The 22,889-nt window shown below is 32.1% G+C and overlaps 1 protein-coding gene across 1 annotated transcript; it reads left to right on the forward strand.

Annotated features, from left to right (window-relative positions):
- The first annotated feature begins 12,994 nt into the window (after positions 1–12,994).
- Positions 12,995–21,369, forward strand: LOC126708843 (squamosa promoter-binding-like protein 1). Its single transcript, XM_050408810.1, has 11 exons — positions 12,995–13,217; positions 13,329–14,239; positions 14,570–14,751; positions 16,173–16,723; positions 17,643–17,717; positions 17,796–17,903; positions 18,005–18,122; positions 18,220–18,361; positions 18,540–18,690; positions 19,413–20,039; positions 20,616–21,369. The coding sequence occupies exons 2-11, from the start codon at positions 13,638–13,640 to the stop codon at positions 21,057–21,059; spliced, it is 3,000 nt and encodes a 999-aa protein (XP_050264767.1). The 5' UTR covers positions 12,995–13,217; positions 13,329–13,637; the 3' UTR covers positions 21,060–21,369.
- The last annotated feature ends 1,520 nt before the right edge of the window (positions 21,370–22,889 follow it).

Here is a 22,889-nt window from a genome sequence, read left to right on the forward strand (position 1 = left end):
CATGGAATATCTTAGAACAAAAAATTATTGAATATTCTGGAATATTATAAATGTGTACTATCTCTTTCATATGAATTGTGAATCTCACTATAAATTTAATTAATTAAACATACTATTATATATATAAAAATATGCATTTATAGTACTCTAATAAAAGTATTCTATAATTACTCCTTATGAACTACTGAAGTGGGCTAATAAGAGAATTTATATAGGAGAATTTGATAATTTGAAATATTATATATCTATCTTTATTTTTTTGAGAAAGAAATATTATCTACCTATCTATCTAAAGTATATAACTAAAAAAATATATATTTGATATCTTATTTTACAATAAAATTAAGGCTATAGAGATAAATTGAAAATTTTAAAATTATTCATCAAACTTTATCCCTACTAACAATTCTACACATTATCTATACAAAAAACTCTAAAAAAATTCATATCTCGAAATAAAAAATTTGAAAGGAAAAAAAATTCCATTAAATTTAGGACACACTCAAACTATAACTAGTTTCAATTATGATTTAAAATACACGCACTTTGTGAAGAGACTAATTATTATTCACTTTTTAGTTTGGATTTTTATTTTTGATAAACTTTTTAATTTTTAATTTTTTTTTAATTTTTTTGAAAATGATAAACTTTTTAATTTGGATACACGAGTCGGTCATCAATTATGTAACATATATCACCGTAATGTGTGGGACATATAAATAAAAGCCAAATGTCATGTTATGTCCTGATTAAATTATATATTAGTCGTAACATGATTGTAGCTAGTCAGGTCTCCTCTGGTTAGCCAAAAAAATAATTAGGTCTCCTCTAAATGAATACTATTGTGATGGGATGGCTTTGAATGAGAAGAATATTGTGGATAAGGAGGATGAAGATTACTGCCATAACCTTGCCTTTCCATGAAAAGTAATGTTGGAGAGAATTTTACGATAACCCTATATCATTAAACGTCATCATCAAATAAAAATATCAACTAGTTTTTTATGTAGGCAGATGATTAAATTTTAGATATTTATTCAATTATCAGAAACTTTACTAGTTGAATTAACTGGAACCTACCATGAAAAGTAATGTTTTACTATTCATCAAAGTGTCTCAAACTTTTTATGCTAAAATGTAGAGTGCATTGTTTAAATTTGACTAAAATTCATTTCAGTCCTCTAATTTTATTTTTGTTCAATTGAGTACTTTAAGTTTCAAAAGTTTCAAATTTATTCAACTTAGGTCTTCTGTCCAATTTTGTTAAAATATTGTCCTTAAAAAAATATTATTTTTATATAAAAATTCTATAAAACTAATAAAAATGTTTTATAAAATGTTTATATACGAATATTTTTCAATTTCTATTTTCATTAGTTAATTACATACTTAAAAGCAATTTTTTTAACAAAATTGGACAAAAAATTCGAATTAAATAAATTTAAAATTTAGAAGACTCAATTGAAGAAAAGTAAGTTAGATTTTAGTCAAATTTAGAATGTACATTTTACATTTTAGCCAACTTTTTTTTTTGGTAGGCTTTAGCTTAAATTATTTTTGTTTTCCCACCTTTTATTTTTGTCATTCTAATGTGCATTTTGAATGTTTTGTCTATTGTTAATGTCATCACAAGTAACAATTGCTTACATGCTCCAAGGTTTTATTACTGCAACTTGGCTATATACAAATCTTATTCTTAACAGTTATTGGAGCCAATTGACGTTGAAAATGTTGCCGCTAATGCCGGATTTCTCTGAATAATCACTACCCATAGGAGAGGAAGCTTCATGCTTGTGCCCAAAGGCGGTTGGTCAAACTGATTATCCAATAATCAGCTCCTTGGCTGCATGCTATTGAGTTGAGTATTGGGGAATGTCCCTAGAAACTAGAAAGACTTGACCTAATCAAGAGACTCCCAATTTACCAGGTCCTACATTCTTTTAGTCTTGCATAAGCTTAGTCCTACACCCTGCCACAACCTGAAAATTCTGGGTTGTTTTTGGTGAACTCTTTTGGCCATAATTTGAAGAGCAATGTGTATTTCACGCCAATTACTGCACACAATCATACACACACTTTTTACCATGAAATCATGACCTCAAATCACAATTTACCTTAATTTGGATTTGGGCATGGTGTGGTGTCACACCAAAACTAGCTTGGATAAATTTTGTTCCTTTGATTTTGATGTTGAAAGTTAAAGGGTAAACATGGATAAGTTGAAACCTAAAAGGGTAATCTTGCTTTAGTGTGCGTTTGTTTCCACTTTCTTGAGCCAAAACGCGCTTTTTGAGAGCAAAAAGTGAAAGTTAGGCGTTTGGTAATGTTTTAAAACATGCTTTCTCAAAAAAGCTGCGTTTTGAAATGCAAAGAATTGAGTCAAAACGTGCGGACAGGTTTGAGGAGCTTTTGCAAACACCACAGCTGCGTTTTAACATTACCGTTGGAAAGCCACCGGCTATTTTCCAAATTGCCCACTATGTTTTCTTAAAAACTCAATTTTACCCTTTGATAAATCAAGGCAGATCACCATTTGCAACCCCACAACCCTTTGATAAATTAATTGCTACAAAGACCACAAAAAAAATACTAGCATCTAGCCTAGGTTCAATTCACTAACAAATTTCCAAATCCAAACCCAAAAAAGTCTATAACAAATTCCCAAATCAACTAAGGGCAAAAAAAAAAAAAAAAAAAAAAAATCAATCCCTTGCAAATTAGGATTCCTCAAAATGCAAAAAAAAAAAAAAAAAAATCAGAATATAGCGAAATTTCCCTTATGCAGTATCTCCCTTTCGTTTGCTCTGCTCTGATCCAATCTTCAGTCAATGACCAACTACAGGCATGCGTGAACCCCGATTTAAAAGGTTGTCTCTCTTACCTCTATCATTAGTTGGCGATCTTTGATCTTTTTGTGTGTGTATGTGTGAGAGAGAGAAAGAAAGAAAGAGTCAGAGCAGGGCTCGTTTGGTAAGAGATTTCTAGTAATGTTATTGTTGTTTTGTGGAAATACGTGTAGATGAAAAAGTGTGTAAGAATATATGTAATGTTGTTTAAATACTAAAATCTGTTTGTTTAAACAATAGTACCAAACACCGGCTTTTGGTAAGTTTTGGAAGATAGAGAAGAAATGATAGTCTAGTGGAGAAGAAAAGCAAAAAGAAAAATCAAAAGTGAAGATTGATAGAAGGTAAAGAATACGTGTGTGGAGGAGAAAAAAAGAGGAAAAAAAATATAAATAAACATGCGGATGAAAGAAAAAGAGATAAAGAGAAAAATAAAATAAAGAATAAGAAATTAAAACTAAGAAATGCTACTATAATATTTTCACAATAAATCTTAAGTGGTGAGTTGTTACTAACTAATACTAGTGAAAAATAATAATTTAAGTGGTGTGTTCAAATTAACATTAATAACAACTTACCACATATGATTTGTTGTGAAAATATTGTAAAAATATTAGAAATGTGACACTTCTCATTAAAATTTGATGATTCTAGGAGTCATTATAGAGCGATCCACTAGATTTGTTAAAAACAAATCATTGGAAATTTTGAAAATATTACCATTGGGTTTTGTTACTTTTATTTCCTAAATTTAATATATGAAAACTAAACTTGCATTATTTTTTTAAAATTTTATATATATGTTTAACTTGAATATTCTTAGTTAAAAAACTTAAAATATATATTTTTAATTTTTATTATTTTAAAATTATTAATTAAATTATTTATGATGTCACCGGTTCGACTATCGGTCAAACTCCAATCTGACCAAAAAACCAGTAATCAATCCATTTTTCGGTTCTTTCACCATACCAGTTTTTAAAACCATGGTTGTGTTGGTTATACATGTGGTGTGGGGCAAGGGCATGAACAATTTTTTTTTTTTTTTTTTAAGTAAGCTTATGAAAAGCAAAAAATTATATTAGAGTAATGCTATCTTTAAAATATTTTTACAACAAATTTTAGTTAACAATAAATTATTATTATTATTATTATTATTAAGTAGTGTTTTTTTAGTAAGTATTATTAAGTAGTTGATTTAAGTATGAAATAAACTCCCTTATATATAGTCATTTTTGTTAATTTATACCTGACACCGTCATTTTTATAAGTACTAGTTAAATACTCAATTTTTTAAAAAAGCATTTTTAACAACTTTTACCAAATACTCAATTAAAAAAAAAAAAAAAAAAAAAAAACTAATTCCATACCGCACATTTTAAAACTCTAAACTTTTTCAAAAACTACAAATTTAAAAAACTACAAATCAAACTCATCTGATAAAATTCTTTTGCTTTTGGGCTTCTATTAAACATTTGGATCAGAGAATATCTTCACCAATAATTGAGAAATGAGAACCTCCAAATCAAAGGCACATAAATTTAGGATGATTCAGAGTTCGGACAATTTAACTTTTTTTGATACAAAACTTAATTTCCACACATCATTTCAAAATTCAAAGGGAAAGGCTTGACACTTGACAGTTGACACGCCATCATCTTAGAAAATTGACATCTGCAACTGCCTCACCTTTTCTTACATAGTTCGTGTAAAATTTGGCATTTCTCTCTTTGAAATTAGGTGTAAAAACAGTTCAACCACCTATTACAGTGGCTTTGTCCTTTTATACTAACGCTTCCTTATAAGTTATGAAAACATATAGTTTCCTTATAAGCTTTGAAAAAGTCTAGATTAAGAAAGTAGTATTATTTTGTAATTATAATTAATAATTATACATGTATTATACGTTATGTTCACAATAAGAATGATATATCGCCCAATCTAAATAATATTTTATAAACTTCGTTAACATATGACATAGTCATAATGGTTTTCGAAGAATCTCTTGTCAGGTAGGAGGGGATCTAATCAAAATCTAAGCATGTTATTATTTTTGTCATAATCAATCTGCCACCTAGAACTGCTTGAGCTGCATGCAAAAACAAATATATTATTAAATAATTTGCCATTTGTGAATCAAACTACAATAAAATTAATTATAATTCCATTCCCTTTTGTTGCAATCTCTTATATTTATTTTCTTAGGCTTTTGGAGTGAGTCTATGCCCCCCCCCCCCCCCCCACCCAAAAAAAAAAGAGTATAAAATATTTGCATGGCTAGTCCAGGTGATTTGTCGTGTCATGCCATCTGAGGGCAGAGGTTTTCTTCTCTGTTTGGTCTCCCAGCTACATGAAAACAATTGACAATTGTGAATTGTTATAGAATATAACAGGTTGGAGAAACTTGAAGAAGATACGCTGCCTATTCTTGTGGTTGGATTCTTGGGCTCATGTGCCCATTACCTACCCTTACGCAACGATTAGAAAAACCGAGGTCAGGGTGAAGAAAAATGACAAAAATGAAAATAAAAACGAATAAAGAAAGAATAAAATCTGTTACAAACTTTATTTTTTATACAGTTCACATGATCAAGAGCACTTGAGCTCAGTCACTGGAATATTAAATAAAACAAAAAAAAAAAAAAAAAAAAAAAAAAAAACAAAAAGAAGAAAGAAGAAGGAAGAAAGGAGAAGAATATGGTAATAAAGGGTACATTGTGTTTTCCAAAATCCAGAAAGTCCTATCATTCTAATTTTCATTTAGGACAAAGTTTGACTCTAAGCAAATTTGGAGTTTTTTTTTTTTTTTTTTTTGAAACAAACAAATTTGGAGTTATTTCTCAAACCCACTATGTAGCAATTTATAAAAAAAGTCATGTGATTAAAACTATGTATAGATAGTCTTTATTTTATTTTATTTTATTTATAAACTTATAGAGAGATATTATTGCTAGAGTCGGAATTACTGACAGTTGGCACTCACACATATTTAGTTGTGCATGTAATATTTAATTATTCATATCCACATTTCTTTATTTCAAGCTCAAATAAGGGAGGTGAAGTTGAGCATTAATTGCAGAGGCAATGACGGTCAAGCAACTCGCGGCACAGTGGGTCTTAAGGAGTAGAACCTAGCTAGGTGAGTTGTTTGGTGTTATTGAGACCATATTGGGCTCCCTCTTGATGCCCAGCTGCCCATTGCCATAATATTATCTTCTTGGAAAAAAACAGAATTTATATCTCCATCAATTGTCCATTTTGTTTGAAAACTGTCATTGTAGTATAGTAATGATAACGCAATAATTTCACCCTTATCATCCAATTATTGTCAACAATAATTTCTCTAAATCCCTCAAAATGATCTCCTTTCTTTTCCCTTTTTTCTTTGGCTAGGCAAACAGGAGAAGAGGAGAAGAAGCGAGATTCAAACTTCAGTCATTAGAGACAACAAAAGGTGTCAATATTACTCGCCAATGCTTGAATCCCTCTGAAAACAATAAAGTTAATAGTTATGTATATTAAACTTTGTATGAGAGAGAGTTTTCACTTCATAGATTGACCTAAATATTAAATCTTTGCATGCTTGTATGTTTATTTATCTAAGATATTGAGAGAGTGAGAGTTTTCTGTGCCATACTGGGAGGGAGAGTGTTTAACGAAATACATGAAATATTTAATAAATTTTTTGTTAATAAGTGCATTTGAGCACTGTTAATAACGAATTTAATGGATCCTAGGTCCTACTGTACTTGGAAGCAAAAATAAATAAATATTTCGTTAATTGACTCATGTACTGCAACTTTCCAAAAAAAGCTAATCAATTATAAATAAAACTCAACTTTAACCATCGACTTTGACCACTCGACCATATTACAAATATATATAAGATGAAAATTCTCTTATATATGTTTCATATCCAAGCTGACATTGCTAGTTTTTCTTAATAATATGCCTAAAAAAAGGGCAGAGAGTTAACTTGATTGTATAGCAGGTCTTTCAAGGTTTGTAGTGGTGACCGAGCCCAGCCCATTTAGAGCATTAACATTGGGAATGACATATGTCATATGTTGATTCAATTTAGCATAAAAGTCCAAAACTCTCACACTATTCGGACTTGTAAAAGCTGACTATTGCAAAAAAATTTGCAATTGTGCTACAATTCTGAACGTAGAATCGCACTGTAACTCAATTGTAAAACAAAATATTAATATATTTTTTTTTCATTGTTTGCTTTAGCTAATACTTCAACTCCTCTCTTTTTTTTTTTTTTTCTTCTTTTTTCAGTTCTGATTCTCTCATTCAATCCCTCCCCCTCTCTTATCCCTCTCTGTGTGGATCGGTGCCCGTGAATTGGTGTATATCAGAGCAGGTGGTTGCGGTGGCGTGGGTTTGGTGGCTTTGGCAAATCTCTTCCCTTTTTTTTTTCTCTCCATTTTCCCTTGAATCAAGCCTTTGTGGGTCTCATAGTTTGGTGGAGCTCATGGGTTTGATATGGTGGCAAATGTGGCAGATTAGGGCAGTGCTGAGGTGGTGTATCAGTGGGTGGTGGTTGTGTTGTTGATAGTGGATTGGGGTGGTGCCATGGTTTGTGGATCAGTGAGTGGTGATTGGAAAGTTTTGGGTTTGGGTGGTGGTTGTATTATTGATGATGGATCGGTGGGTGGTGCTTTTGTTGTTGATGGTGGATTGGTGGGTAGTGATTAGAAAGTTTTGGGTGGATCGGTGGTTGGTTGTGTTGTTGATGGTTGGGTTGATTTGGGTTTGGGAGGTGGATGTATTGTTTGGGATGAATTTCTATGCTGGGTTTGTCTGGGGTTTGGGATGAGTTTCCGTGCTGGGGTGTTGGGTTTTCTCCATGGTGAGGTGATGATTGGTTGAGAGAGAGAAAGGGAGACATAAATTAGAGAGAGAATGAAATATATTTTATTGTATAATTTATATTATTTTAATGTGTTGTATTGTAAAATAAAAATTAGGATGTTAAGAATATTATAAAATAATATGATATAATTGATAAAATAATTTTTTAGAATGATAAAATAGAATAAGATGACATTTTCAACTATGAATGCCCTTAAGATAGAATGAGTTGGAGCTAGGGAACCGGGGTAACATTTTGCCTACGACCCCAGGTCCGCGTTAGAGACCCTGCACCAGTGCAGACTATTTGAGTTGACCATGACAGTTTCTGACTGAGCCACTGACTAGACCAACAACTCTCTGGCACTCTGGGCTTTAATAAGTAAGATTATCAAAACCCAAAAATATATATATATATATATATATATATTTTAAAGAAGAAGAAAAACCCAAATTGTTTTAGTACGACAGAATTTCTTCTTTCTTAGATATGCTTGCGTCCAAAACATTATTGGATTGCTGGGGCAACCAATCAATATCACTCTCCATTATTGATGTGCTTGTAATAATAAACCGTTAAAATGGTTAATAATTCAACGTTTCATATTTCATGAACCTAATTATCTACTTATGATTGGATTAATTTATATTTTAATATTTATTTTGTTTGAAAAAACCCAGCTTTATAATTGAACCTACAAAACATGAGTTCTTAAAAAAGTGTCCCCTAATCAAACCAAGCAAGAATAAACTAGAAAATAAGTTCATCCAATTTGACTCTTAAGGTGTGTTTGGATGCCGTATATTTTGCTGAAAACTGAAAACAATTAAAATTTTTTTTTGGCTACTGTTCATTACTGTCCACTACTGTTTAGCACTGTTCATTTGCCTATTTGCACTGTTCATATCCCATAAATAGTGCAATAAGCGCTGGTTAGAAAAAAAAAAAAAAAAACACAGGAAACACAAAACGCCCAGTGATCTAAATGCTCACTTAATATAATAAAAAATGGAGTCCAATATTTAATAATTTCGACAAGAAAAACTGAAGGTTTACGCCCAAGGCTTCTTTAAAATAAGTGTGCGTTTGGATTAGAATGAAAATGAAAATTATTTCACTATTCAACTTATTTTTGCTATTATTCATGGGTCTTATTGCACTTTTTTGTACTATTTATGGGTCTTGCTGTACTATTTCAACTAACTTTTATCTCTATCTACAGTACTTTTAGCAATAATTTTTCAGTTTCAACAAAATAAGCGATATCCAAACACACCCTAATAGTTTTCCTTGGTTGCATTACATGTACTTCCAAGGGTAATTGGTTTTTCACCATGGAAAATAAATAACCCATCATTTCATCAATTCATTTTATTGGTAATAAGATTGACACTTGACAACCACTAAAAATTTGCTATATATGTGTTAATTTATTAATGAGATAATGTTGTGCAAAAGGCAAAGAGTCTAATATAAATAAATCATAAAAAAAAAACCCAATAAAAAAGAGTAAACTCATGTATATCCAAAAAATAAAATAAAATAAAATAAAGAAGAAAGAAAGAGTAAAACTCATGTATATATGCATGACTTAAACAATGTATAATTTGAATCCATATACGTGTAGTTGTGTTGTTTTTAATTGTACTGTGCATATGCACGGATTATAAACTACTATATAATTAATAGATAAAGCTCATAGAAAGTCCAATTAAAATTTCAAATTATAGCCCAATTTTGCACCATGTGTCATAAATTATTTATTTTTAGAGTGAGTTTTATTTCATAATTTTAGAATCAAATGTGAGACCACATCATAAATATTCATCCAAGTGAGTTATTGAGTATAAAAACCAAATAGTTTAAAATAAATGAATCGTAACCCAAAAAAAGGTGCTTCACAATAACAAAAATTAAGAAGTAATAAAATATTCTTACAAGACTTTTTAAAGAGTTAACAAAATATAAGAATGTCTACCAATAGTATTTAAATTATATATATATATATATATACATATATAGAAATTATACCATGCATTTTATTGTATATTTTTAAGTGTGTTCATGTATATGCATGGAATTAGAAGCTGGTTTAATAATAACAGGCCATGCTTAAAATATAGATGTTTTTTAATTGCTTATAACAAATGGGAGACAAAGATTTGAACCTATATGTGTTTGGAATAAGTCAAATCAAACAATTTTACTGAATTATAAGGTTTTAAACTAAAATAAAATAGATATAATTTAACAAATAATGAATATTGATTGCATACAAATATTGTGTCTCAATATCTATGAACAATTTCCGAATCTTTTTAAGTCATGTATGTATGGCAGAATTCAATCTAAAACCCTATAAAAATGGATGCAGTTTTTCTTAAGAATTGAAGAAAAAATCAGTTTTTTTTTTTCCTAATATATGTATAAATTAAGTTCACTTGGGTTCCAGTTAGATTTGTTTGTTTTCTTATTAAGCGTGTCGTTATATATCATTTAAGTATTTGGTTAATTGTTGTCCTTAGAACATTTTTTAATAAAATATTTTAAGAATATTTTAATATTATTTTTATGAAAAATATAAGAACCATAAGAAGAGTTAGTTATTATATTTTTTTTCATAAAGAATTTATAAAAATATTTACTAAACTAATGTCTTTAAGACATCAATTAACTTTTCTCATCATTCAAGCACCAATAAGAATAGGACTTGATTAGGTACATTTAAATGTTAGGAGGTGTTGCACAAGCACAACATTATTTTGTACAACACGTAGCTTTCCTATGGTACTAGCCTTCCCAACCCTATTTTTTTGTTTTTGTTTTTTTGATGAGCCCAACCCTATTGGTAATTGGTTCCTTTTAACTGGTACATATGAACATGTGAACTATGATTTGGCAAAAAAACAAGAAAATTAATATAAAACACTCCAATACCCAAAACCCAACGTGATTAAACTAAGACTACCAATGAAGAGGTTTTGTAAGTTAGGTCACCAATTTTATTTTATTTTTTTTGATGAATAGGTCATCTATTTTTTAATTAAATACAATAATCTCACGCTGATCGATTTACATGTAGCGTGGAGACTTTGTCAATTATTACTATTATTATTCATATAAAAGTAGTATAATCTTTGAAAGTTTCCTCTTTTATTTAAACTTTAAGTAAAACAAAATTTAAATTAGAAATATCAACAATTATATAATGGTTTTTTTTTCTCAAAAATAAAAGAAAACAATAAATATAATGGATAACAAATATGAGACTATACTTTAAAATTTTACCACTATCAAATTATTGTAAATCATCTTTCTTTTCTTATTGTAACTATTTAATTATTTAAATAAAAAAAATTCAATTTTTAAGCCAAGATACAATGTAGATATACATTTTAATTTAGTTAGAAATTTAAAAAAAAGTTGATTTGTAAACAAGGATCCATGATAAATTTTTTTAAAAAATTACATCGATAAGTTGATTTAAACTTTATGTGGAGTTCAATTTGATCTAATTATTTGTATGTTTCTTGGTAATCTAAAATAATTATAAGTATATATCATTAAATTTAAAAATATATAAAAATATAATTTTTTTTTTTACTTTTATTATATAATATTATTAGTATATTGATTTAAAGGATCCATCAAGTTATAAGAAATTTAAACACATCATTTAAATAGTTATGAGTAAATTGATATATAAATCAGGGTAAAGAAAAAAACCTTCAACTCAAATAAAACTTAAAGAGGTGCCGCTTTGTTATGTAATAATTTTAAAATAAAGAATAAAGGTCGACAAATCAGATATTATCACCTTTGATTTCTTTTTTTATATTTTAAATATTGGACCCACCGATCCACAACAATTAGGATACTTGTTTTTTATACAGGACCCACAACATTTAGGATATTTTTCTTTTAACAAGTGGATTATCTCGAGGAAGAAGGGACTTTTAGTTAAGGTGAGTTAAGGTGGGGCACTTTATAAAAATGGGGGGCAAATGAAGTTTGGAAGTACAATGAACCACCTCATTCATTGTCTTTATTTTTATTCATAGTAAAAAGAGAAAGATTTCATTGTCTTCTTCGGTACTATTTATTTTTTTAATAATTGTACATTTATCTAAATTATTCTATGCCAAACACTTAAATAATTCTATACATTATGGTTTTAAGAGATAATCTAATGATAATGATATTTTTTTATGGTGTCTTATATACGTGGTTTTGAACAACACCTCCCTTTCTCGTCAACTATTTCAAAAAAGAAAAAAAAAATTCACTTAACATATTTTTAGAATATTTGTTAAAAGTCTTTAAAGTCTCATGATATCAATAAGATATTGGTTTTAAAACTTTTTACCAAGATCTTGGACCACTCTTATAGAATTCCTTCTTGTTATAACTTGGTGTATGTGGGTTGCATACATCCGAGGAAACAGTTAGACACTCAAAGGGGTCTAAATACCCATTTTAAGAAAGTTTTGATATCAATTTTACGAGAAATTGTACATACCCGATGGAATTGTTAAATACTCAAAGAAAACTGGATACCTATTTTAAGAAAGTTTTAATACCATTTTTATGGAAAATTTAAAAAAATTCATACACGGGTAATTATTGAGTACTCACAGAATACCATAAATGTGTCACTTCTCTCACATAACTGTGAGTTCTACTAATTAAATATAGGGAAATGCTAACAAGTGCTCTTAGGGTACTAGTTAATAATTCATTTAAAGAAAGTTTTTATGGAAAATGAAAAAAAAAATTAATATTTTGACAGTTTTTTCATTTCTCATAAAAATGGTATCAAAACTTTCTTAAAATAGATTATTAATAAGTACTTTAAAGACACTCGTTAGCATGACTCCTTAAATATATGGTGAGATTTATCATTAATGTAAAAGAAAAGAGTACATATTTATAGTACTCTCGGAGTCAATAATTTTTCTGCACTAAAACATAGAAGAAATAAATGAAGATACAAGTTTTATCCAAATTCCATGAAACTACGACAGAAACAAAAGAGCGTAGCACTATGATACGATACAGACATATAGAAATACACAACCACAACCACAACCACAACCACGCGAGGAAGAAAAGGCAAGGTGGGCATCTTTATTATCGTGAGGGCGAGAGACACGCGGTGTGCACTGTGGGACCCACCATTTTCCCAGTTGGGTGTACTGTTTTCTCTCTCTCTCATCCATGATCCATGTACTATGGTAAAGATTTATTTTTTATTTTTTTGCTTTTTTAAAAATTTGTTGGTTTTTTTTTTCTTTTTTCATGTGCACCGTACACTATCTACACCCATTACATATTAACATCTCACACTACACCACACAAACACAACAACAACATCATCATCACCATAGTCATCATCGTCACCATCGTATCAATCATCATCATCAGCTGAAGCAGAGAACTTGCCTAAGGAATCGTGCACTTTTCCGACACAACTGTTGATCTCTGATTCTTCAGGAACCACTACTGCGCAAGTACTCTGCTTTCTTTCTTAAAAATTTTCAATATATATTTTTTTGTTCTGTTATGTCCTGAACTTGTACATGATCTTGTAGTATTGATTTAGACTGTTTTACTTTGTTTAGATGTGGAAATTTGAGTTTTTGACATTTGGGTCATGGTTTTGGGGCTTTTCTAGTTGATTTTGGAGGCTTTGGTGGTTAGTTTAAGATTATTTGGTATGTGGGTTGCCCTTAATTGGAACCATGGTTGTGTCAGTGTACTGTTTCTGGACTTTTGGGGAAGAAGTGATGCTGATTGATTAATTGAGTTTTGGGGTTTGACTTCTGATTTGTTAGTGGAAAAGGATTTAATTTTCTGGGTTTGTGCTGTTTTCCTTGTGGGGAGGGGGTTAATTAGTGGATTTGGATCTTTTGGAATTTTGGGTTTGAATCATGGAGGCTAGATTTGGAGGTGAAGCTCATCGTTTCTATGCTATGAGTGCTGCGGATTTGCGGGCCATGGGGAAGAGGACTTCAGATTGGGATTCGAATGACTGGAAATGGGATGGTGATCTTTTTATTGCCAGCAGGTTGAATCCGTTGCCATCAGAAAGTGTTGGCCAACAATTTTTCCCAATCGGGTCTGAGATTCCAGTGAATGGGGGCTCATCGAATAGTTCATCATCATGTTCTGATGAAGTAAGTCTGGGAGTTGATAAAGGGAAGAGGGAATTGGAGAAAAGGAGGAGGGTTATAGTGGTCGAGGATGACAATTTGAATGATGAAGAAGCAGGTAGCCTTGCTTTGAAGCTTGGTGGACAGGGTTATCAGGTGATGGAGAGGGAAGTAGGAAATTGGGAAGGAACAAGCGGAAAGAAGACTAAGTTGGTGGGAAGTACTTCAAACCGTGCTGTTTGTCAAGTGGAGGACTGTGGTGCTGATCTGAACAATGCGAAAGACTATCACAGAAGGCACAAGGTCTGTGAGATGCATTCCAAGGCCAGTAAGGCACTTGTCGGAAATACCTGGCAAAGATTCTGTCAGCAGTGTAGTAGGTAAGCATTCAGTTCTTTGTTGCTTTAGGTAATATTTGTAGTTATAATCACTTCTTATAATCATGTGGAAAATGTGCATTATTATTGATCACCCTGGTAATACAAAGAAACAAATCATAGTTGCTGAATTTCAATAAAAGGTTTGAAATATGGTTATGCAGAATTTTTGCGTCTTGAAATGTTCTCAAGGTCTCCAGCCCCATGCCCAAATTTGGCTTGAGATTATTTTCCCACAGCTTGCTGTTCCTTTATATATTATCCTTTATGCAAATTCATGTTTTAGCAACAATCATGCTGTTTACATGGTTTGTTGTTAATATATATTGGCAGGTTTCATCTACTTCAAGAGTTTGATGAAGGGAAGAGAAGTTGTCGCAGACGTTTGGCTGGCCATAATAAACGGAGGAGGAAAACAAATCCCGATCCTGTTGTAAATGGAAATACGCTGAATGATGATCAGACTAGTGGTTATTTATTGATTAGTCTATTGAGGATACTTTCAAACTTACACTGTGAGTATGACACACTTGCACTATAATTATAAAAACTGATTCCATTTGAATTTTTTCTGTTTGATCCTTCTATATTACCTTGCTTTTCCCCCTTGGTCATGTTTTTTGCAATGATAGTGAATGATGATAAATTTTTGAGCTTTTCTTTCTTGATGCACGATTACTCTGTCTTCTCTGGCCCATGTGAGAATGAACTGTTAGCTGCTCAGATTTGATTTGGACTCCTGCATACCTTGTTTATAGTTATTAATTTATTAAAAGTAGATTAGAGATGAATTTAAGAAGAAGCTACGTTAATCAATAAATTGACATCTTGATTAAATTGTCTACTTGTCTCAATAGAAAAAAGCATATGGTGACCTCTGAGATGAAATATAAAGATAGTATGGACCTAATTAAGCACACAATAAGTGGGTGAAAAATATGGGAGGATTGTTTGTGAACATGCAAATTTTGGTGATGAACTGTGCCTTTCGTTGAAGTAAGAGGGAAATGAGGAGGCTGGGACATGTGGAAGTATGCGATAATGACATCTTACATCGTCTGATATTAAACATGTACCGATCTGTTTTAAATACTGAGGATTAAATCTGTATAAATCCTATGTACATGGGCTCCCCTTAATATGCTTGTTTAAAGAAATTTATGACTTATTAAGAAAACAATCCTAATGATTTAACTTGCAGATGTGGGAATTTTCCTGCCTATTGATTTTAACCTGCAAATGGTTTTTTATTTTATATTTTATATTATTTTTTATAGTTAAAAATAATTTTATTGAAAAAAGACTTCTTTGTGAACAGCAAACAAGAAGGAACCTAAGGAACCTGCAAATGATTTCTTACTTAAGCAATTGTCATCATACCTAAATGATTTCAAAGAGGAATGAACTGTTGATTTCCCTGCACTGTGATTTCTTACTTTTCCAAAAGAATATTTTTGCCCCTCACCAAGCATTTTAATATAAAAATATCTTTCATTGTTATTTTAATTAGAGAAATTATGAGGATTCCTATCTCAAATCAATTGTCAAGCAACTCAACCAAGAAATGTTATTGGTTGGATGCATTTTATTCTCATTTATCGGATGATAAGCGTGTCTAGCACACTTGATGGTTATCATTGCACCCAGCCCTTTTTTACGAGATTGATTGTGAATTGGAATTAAGTGCTCTGGTTGAAATGGCTGTCATGACAGATGAGTCTCGTGGTCTCTGAAACTGTAATTCATGTCACAGAAGTAGTCACTGATTATTAGAAACTATTCTGTCAGATTTGTTATGTACTTTCCTCCTAACCGGTTGTTTAAAGAAGAAGAAGAAGCAGTGATTTTATGGTGGTTTTATAATTCTATACGTAATTTTTGTCATAAATATTTGAAATGATTAGTGAGATGTGTATTTCCCTTTCTTGAATTGCAGCCAATAGATCAGACCAAACGACGGAACAGGATGTGCTATCTCATCTTCTAAGGAGCCTTGCCAACCAAACTGCTGAACATGGGGGAAAGGACATATCTGGGATTTTGCGGGAACCTTCAAATTTGGCATCACTTGGAAATTCTGAGCTGGTTTCTGCTTTACTCTCAAATGGTCTTCAAGGTCCTTCAAGGCCTTTTAAACAACATCAACCTGTACCTGTATCTGAAATTCCATGTCAAGGCCTTAGTGTGGATGATGCTAGAGGTGGAGACATACAAAACACGTCTTCTAAACCCAGCATTTTGAACAGCCCTCCAGCTTACTCAGAAGTCAGAGATAGTAGTGCGGGGCAGATCAAGATTAACAATTTCGATTTGAATGACATATATATTGACTCAGATGATGGCATGGAAGATATGGAGAGGTCTCCTATCCCAGTGAATATGGGGACTAGCTCCCTGGACTCTCATCAGTCAAGTCCACCTCAAACAAGTGGAAATTCAGATTCAGCATCTGCTCAGTCACCTTCGAGTTCAAGTGGAGAAGCTCAGGTATATTTTCTGCTTCAGAATATGTTTTATGGACATATATAGTGAGTGGCATTAGTATGCACAACATGTGCCGGCATATTTGTGTAGAACCAACACTAATGTGCCTCATTTAAGTTGATCAGCAAGTAGAGCATAAATATCTAAGACGTTGTTTAACATGGTAAGAATTGACCTATTACAATGTCCCCACCTTCTTTCTCACTTTTATACTAGTTGAAATGTACTTTTTAGATTCTTAATTGACATACAGGGATATTGTTATGGTGGAATTCACTATTAAAATGATGCAGGAAGCATGGATACAATTTCATTTTTGTAGTCAATTGTATTTTATATTAGTCCATTGGATTTTATTTTAGGTCTTATTAGTTAATTGGGTTATTTTTATTTAATTTAATTCCCAATTATTAATTGGACTTTCTTAAGTTAATTAAAATTAAGGTTTATTCCTAGTAGTCTATATAAGCATGTGATTGTATACCTACAACAAAGTTGACAGTTTGCTTGATTAATAAAATTTCCGTTGGAATGTTCTGGTGTTGATTCCAGCCAACTCTAGGTATTAATTCCTAGGTTACTTTAATCTTTTAAAATTTCTTTAATTTCAGAATTGTATCAATTTTAGTTTTGTCCTGCATCATTTAAGTGGTATGCCTTGTTGTTGTGTTTGAGACCCATATCTATAGTCTTGTGACATGAGTTTATTTGTGAAATGTTGTCTCTCATTCTTTTGCCTTCTAGTTATGATACAGAATCCCATTACTTTTGTTTACTGGCTTCCAATGTGAATTGTACTGCTAATAACCCACTCCCCTTTTCATTTTGTTATGCTTTTGAATGAATAGTTTGTACTTCTTTTCAATTATATGTATGGCATCAAGAGGTTGTCTTCTAACTTTGTTTTCCGCCACCATTACAGAGCCGCACAGATCGAATTGTATTTAAACTCTTTGGGAAAGATCCAAATGATTTCCCTCATGTACTGCGAGCACAGGTAGTTTCAACTTTAAAATTTAATGAATGCAGTTGTTTTGCATTTCCTTCCTTTAACGTTCTAATTTTGAACCTCCAGATTCTTGACTGGTTATCTCACAGTCCTACTGACATTGAGAGCTACATTAGGCCTGGTTGTATCATTCTTACTATATATCTACATCAGGCTGAGGCTGCATGGGAGGAAGTAAGCTTTATGTTAATGGAACTGCATCTGTTGTGGGTGTGTGTGTTATTTTTCTTTCAGGCAAGAGTTCTGACTTTATAAGTCTTGATGGCCTTTTGCAGCTTTGCTATGACTTGAGTTCCAGTTTGAATAGGCTTCTAGATGTCTCAGATGACTCTTTCTGGAGAACTGGATGGGTTTATGTTAGAGTGCAGCACCAAATAGCCTTTATTTACGATGGTCTGTCAAAGTTAATATTAGTGATGTGACTATGTATGTGAAGTAGTAACACTTCTGGTGTGGAGGAATTAACATTCTTACTAAATTTGTGCTACAGGTCAGGTTGTCATAGATACATCTTTACCTCTTAGAAGTAACAATTATAGCAAAATATTAAGTGTTAGACCTGTTGCCATATCTACAACTGAGAGAGCTCAATTTTTAGTCAAAGGCATTAACCTCACTCGGCCCACCACAAGGTATTTGTGATCATTCCTGTCAATGTGGCTTGCATTATTCTTAAATCCTGATGCCCTTGAAGTGATGTTAAAGCTTCATTTGAACTATGAATTTCTTTTTGTTTAGCCATGTATTTTATAGTGGACCAATGTGCTTCTCCAGAGCCTTTAATGCGCCCACCCCCCCTCTTTTTTCCAGGTTACTCTGTGCACTTGAAGGGAATTATCTGGTTGAGGCAAATACTAATGATTCAATGGACAGTCTCAATACCCTCAAGGAGAATGATGAGCTCCAATGCCTCAATTTTTCTTGCTCTATTCCTGCAGTAAATGGAAGAGGCTTCATTGAGGTGCTGTTGTCTTCTATTTCTTCTCATGTATCTTGGTCCATTGCCCAACCTCCCATCCCAAATAGTGGGTTTTACTTCTAAAATTTCCGAAATGGTTGACTGTAAATAATTATTTTCATCCATTTTGTGATGTCATTATGCTGTACTTGGCAATTTTCTTCATCTGGATAGGGGGTCATTTTGTTAGTGGTGTAAACTTCAGTCTTGATTGTTTCCTAAATACTTCTTTTTGGTTTATTAATTATGAATTAGAGAGAAAGGTTTCAGATGGATTTGCTGTCGCTCCCTAATTCTGTCAATATTTTGGTTGTTAGCAATGAATTTGTGGTAGAAATAGTAAAGAGAGAGAGAGAGAGAGAGAGAGAGAGAGAGAAGACAAATGGTGCATGACTAATTCTATCTTCATGTTCTACTATAAAATAAAAAATAAAAAAGATTTGGAGACTGATTAATGTCTGCTGTTGCATGTGCCTTGGACAACATATGTACATGTACATTTGCATATACACCCACACGCACTGATTACTTATAAATTATGACTTAGTTCTTTAGCTGTCTTTTACTCAAAAAAAAAAAAAAAAGGTTCTTTAGCTGTCTCATCTGATTCTGTTGATATTTTTAAGCATATGTCTACAGTTCTGTCCATCTTTGTAGAACATAAAACTCTCTTAACAATGGCCTTAGTGTAAACTGTGGTTTTTCTTTTCTTGAATATGGTCCAGATTGAAGATCATGGTTTCAGCAGTACCTTCTTTCCTTTTATAGTTGCAGAGGAGGATGTTTGTTCAGAGATCCGTGCACTTGAAAGTGAATTGGAGTTGAGCGAAACTAATGCAGATCTGGGAGGAAGTGGAAGAATGGAAACCAAGAATCAAGCTTTGGACTTCATCAATGAAATGGGTTGGCTTCTCCATAGAAGTCAGTTGAAGTCTAGACTGGGAAACATGGATCCTAATCCAGAGTCTTTTCATCTAAAAAGGTTCAAGTGGCTGATGGAGTTCTCGATGGACCATGATTGGTGTGCTGTAGTGAGAAAACTATTGGGCATACTGCTTGATGAAACTGTGGGTGCAGGGGAGCACTCTTCCCTGAATCTTGCATTAGCGGAGATGGGTCTCCTTCACAGAGCTGTAAGGAGAAATAGTAGGGCACTCGTGGAGCTTCTTTTGAGATATCAAATCTCGGATAAATTAATATCTGAAAACAAGTCACAGGTTGATGGAGGCAAAGGAAGATTCTTGTTTAGACCTGATGTTGTAGGCCCTTCAGGTTTGACACCACTTCACATTGCAGCTGGTAAAGATGGCTCTGAGAATGTATTGGATGCATTAACTGATGATCCAAAAATGGTAAAGTTTCCTCTGTCTAAATTATTTCTGGAAAGAAGAGAGTTAATTTTTTATGATATTTAGAATTTCCTGAATGCTTACCTTGATCAGTGCTTTTATATGCCCTTTTCTGGCCTTCATATTCCATATTGATGATATTTATACCAACCTGATTTAAACATTAAACCAAGTTATTTGCTATGGTAGTGTGATTCAGTCAATTGGGTCATACATACAATTTATTCAGTAGCTGCTGGTTAGCTTTAGTGCTTCCATTTGAAATTACTTGACAAAGTCAATGGCAACCCTTTCTGACCCAATTGTTCAATCTTCTAGACTCATTACTACCTTCCGTTATTGGTCCAGCTAACCCAACCCAGTGTTCATTTCTTTGGACATTATATGGTTGGTGTTGAAGTTTTTGTACATGTTTAGATGGGAAATCGATGGCAGTTTCTAGTTAGCAACCCAGAATTATTATAATTGAACGTAGCACTATATATGTATACTTACTAGTAAAGACCATGGCACTCTTATTTACGTACTTTTATTTATATTTGTCCTTCAAAGATGACTAAATTGGTGGGTCTGATTCAGGTGGGAATTGAAGCGTGGAATAGCGCTCGTGACAGCACAGGTTCCACACCTGAAGATTATGCTCGCTTGCGTGGCCATTACTCGTACATACACCTGGTCCAGAAGAAAATTAATAAGAAATCTGCAGCTGAGCATGTGGTGCTTGACATTCACAGTGTTCTCTCAGACTGTAGTGTGAATAAAAAGAAAAATAATGAGCTGACCTCAACCTTTGAGATTAAAGGGACTGACTTGAAATGTATTCGGCAGCAGTGCAAACTTTGTGATCGGAAACTGGCTTATAAAACGGGCAGCAGGTTTCTGGTGTACCGACCTATGATGCTCTCAATGGTTGCCATTGCTGCAGTCTGTGTCTGTGTGGCCCTTCTGTTTAAAAGCTCACCTGAAGTTCTCTTTGTGTTCCGCCCCTTCAGTTGGGAAGCGTTGTCCTATGGTCCAATCTGAGGTGCTTTAACTCTGAAGCTGATAATATATGATAGGTGTTTGTAATTGTATGCATTTATAGACTGTAAAGTAGAGATTTCCTGTAGAACCCGTGCTTTGGGGTGGGTTTTGGACTTAATAATATTGTTGACATACTTATTTAATGTTCAGTGTACTTCCCTCAAGCTTATTTAGTGTTCACTGAAATAAGTGCATTCTACTACCCCTTTATCTCTCTGTGTGTCCCTGGGTTTCCTTTTGTATTGGTGGCATTTTTCGGTTTAGAATGAATAAAGGATTAGAGGTATTTTAAGAATATCTTAATGACTCACTCTGGATTTTTTCCTTGGTGTTGGCTGATGAGAAGATAGCAATATGTTTAACTGTGCCACCACTATGAATAATTTACTTCTTCCTTTTAGGTTTCAGTCTCTAAATGAAAGATGATCAAGAGTTGAAAAACATTCAGGCTGGAAGACAAAGCTGCTGCTCCTAAGGTGAAAGTAACTTGTTGATGGTCAGTTTGGATTGAGGAGGAGAAGAGTGGAGTTGACCAAAAATTAGAAATTAACCTAATTTTCGGCCAATTTTACACTACTTCTTGAGTCTTCTTCATGTTTATTTATTTATTTTTTAAATTATTCTTTAATTTCCAATTATTAGTTTGATTTTTTGTCCGCCATAAGATATGGCTCTTGCCTCATCGTTTTTACACCAAGAAGTAGTAGAAAACAAACTTCTCTTTTACACCAAGAAGTAGTAGAAAACAAACTGGTGTATATTTGATAATTGGATAGAAATCGGGGGGGAATTTGAAACCTATTCTCACCCAATAAAATAAAATAAAACAACTGCAATACTTGTATGTAATTGCTAAGTATTAGTTAAAACTAAGATTCTTAAAGCTAAGTATTAGTTAAAACTAAGATACTTAAAACTAAGATTATTTCATAAGTTTTAACTTTTAAGCATCCGCATTAGGTTTTGCAAATTTTATTTATTTATTTTAGCACAAGAACCTAATTTATATACACACACGCTCATGTTTCAAAACACTATACATCAAAATATCTATTTTATACTATATTTCATTAAAATATTAATTTTTTTGATTTTTTTAAAAATTTAATTTGGGTAAATTCTATTGGTATACCTTGAGGTTTGGACTAATGTCAACCAGGTCCAAAACTTTTTAAAACTAACCAATTTGGTCCCTAAAACCAACCTAGTCCCTAAAACAGTTGAGAAAATTTTGGGCTAATGCTAATTAGGTCCAAGACTTTTCAAAACTAGCTAATTTAGTCTCTAAAGCCAAATTAGTCCCTAAACAGTTAGTTATTTTTTCTCAACTGTTTTAGGGATTAAGTTGGTTTTAGGGACCAAATTGGTTAGTTTTGACAAATTTTGGACCTGGTTGACATTAGTCTAAACTTCAGGGTATGTTAATGGAATTTACCATTTTAATTTTCTCTTTCTTCACATACAACCACTATTAACTCTTTTTTTTTTTTTTTCATCTTTAGGATATGTGAAGAAAGAAAAATTGAATGCAAAATAAATAATGTCGGTGTAATTATATATGGTTACTGTAGCAAATATGTAAATTTACACAATTATATCGTCATTGATGTGAGTCATTTCTATTATACACCCACTGTGGTGTTTAAATATTTCTCTAGATTAATCGTTTGTCCTAGATTCTCAATGTAAAATCTAATGAAAACATAATTTTTTAAAACTCAAATGCAATAATTTTCTTGGCATAATACACTTGAACTTAAGAATGAAAATATGAGTTGTTTCGACTTGCTAGATTATGAAAAGCAAATTAATTTTTCTTTGAACCTCCAA

This window comes from Quercus robur, chromosome 12 (assembly GCF_932294415.1).
Source record: "Quercus robur chromosome 12, dhQueRobu3.1, whole genome shotgun sequence".
NCBI lineage: Eukaryota > Viridiplantae > Streptophyta > Magnoliopsida > Fagales > Fagaceae > Quercus > Quercus robur.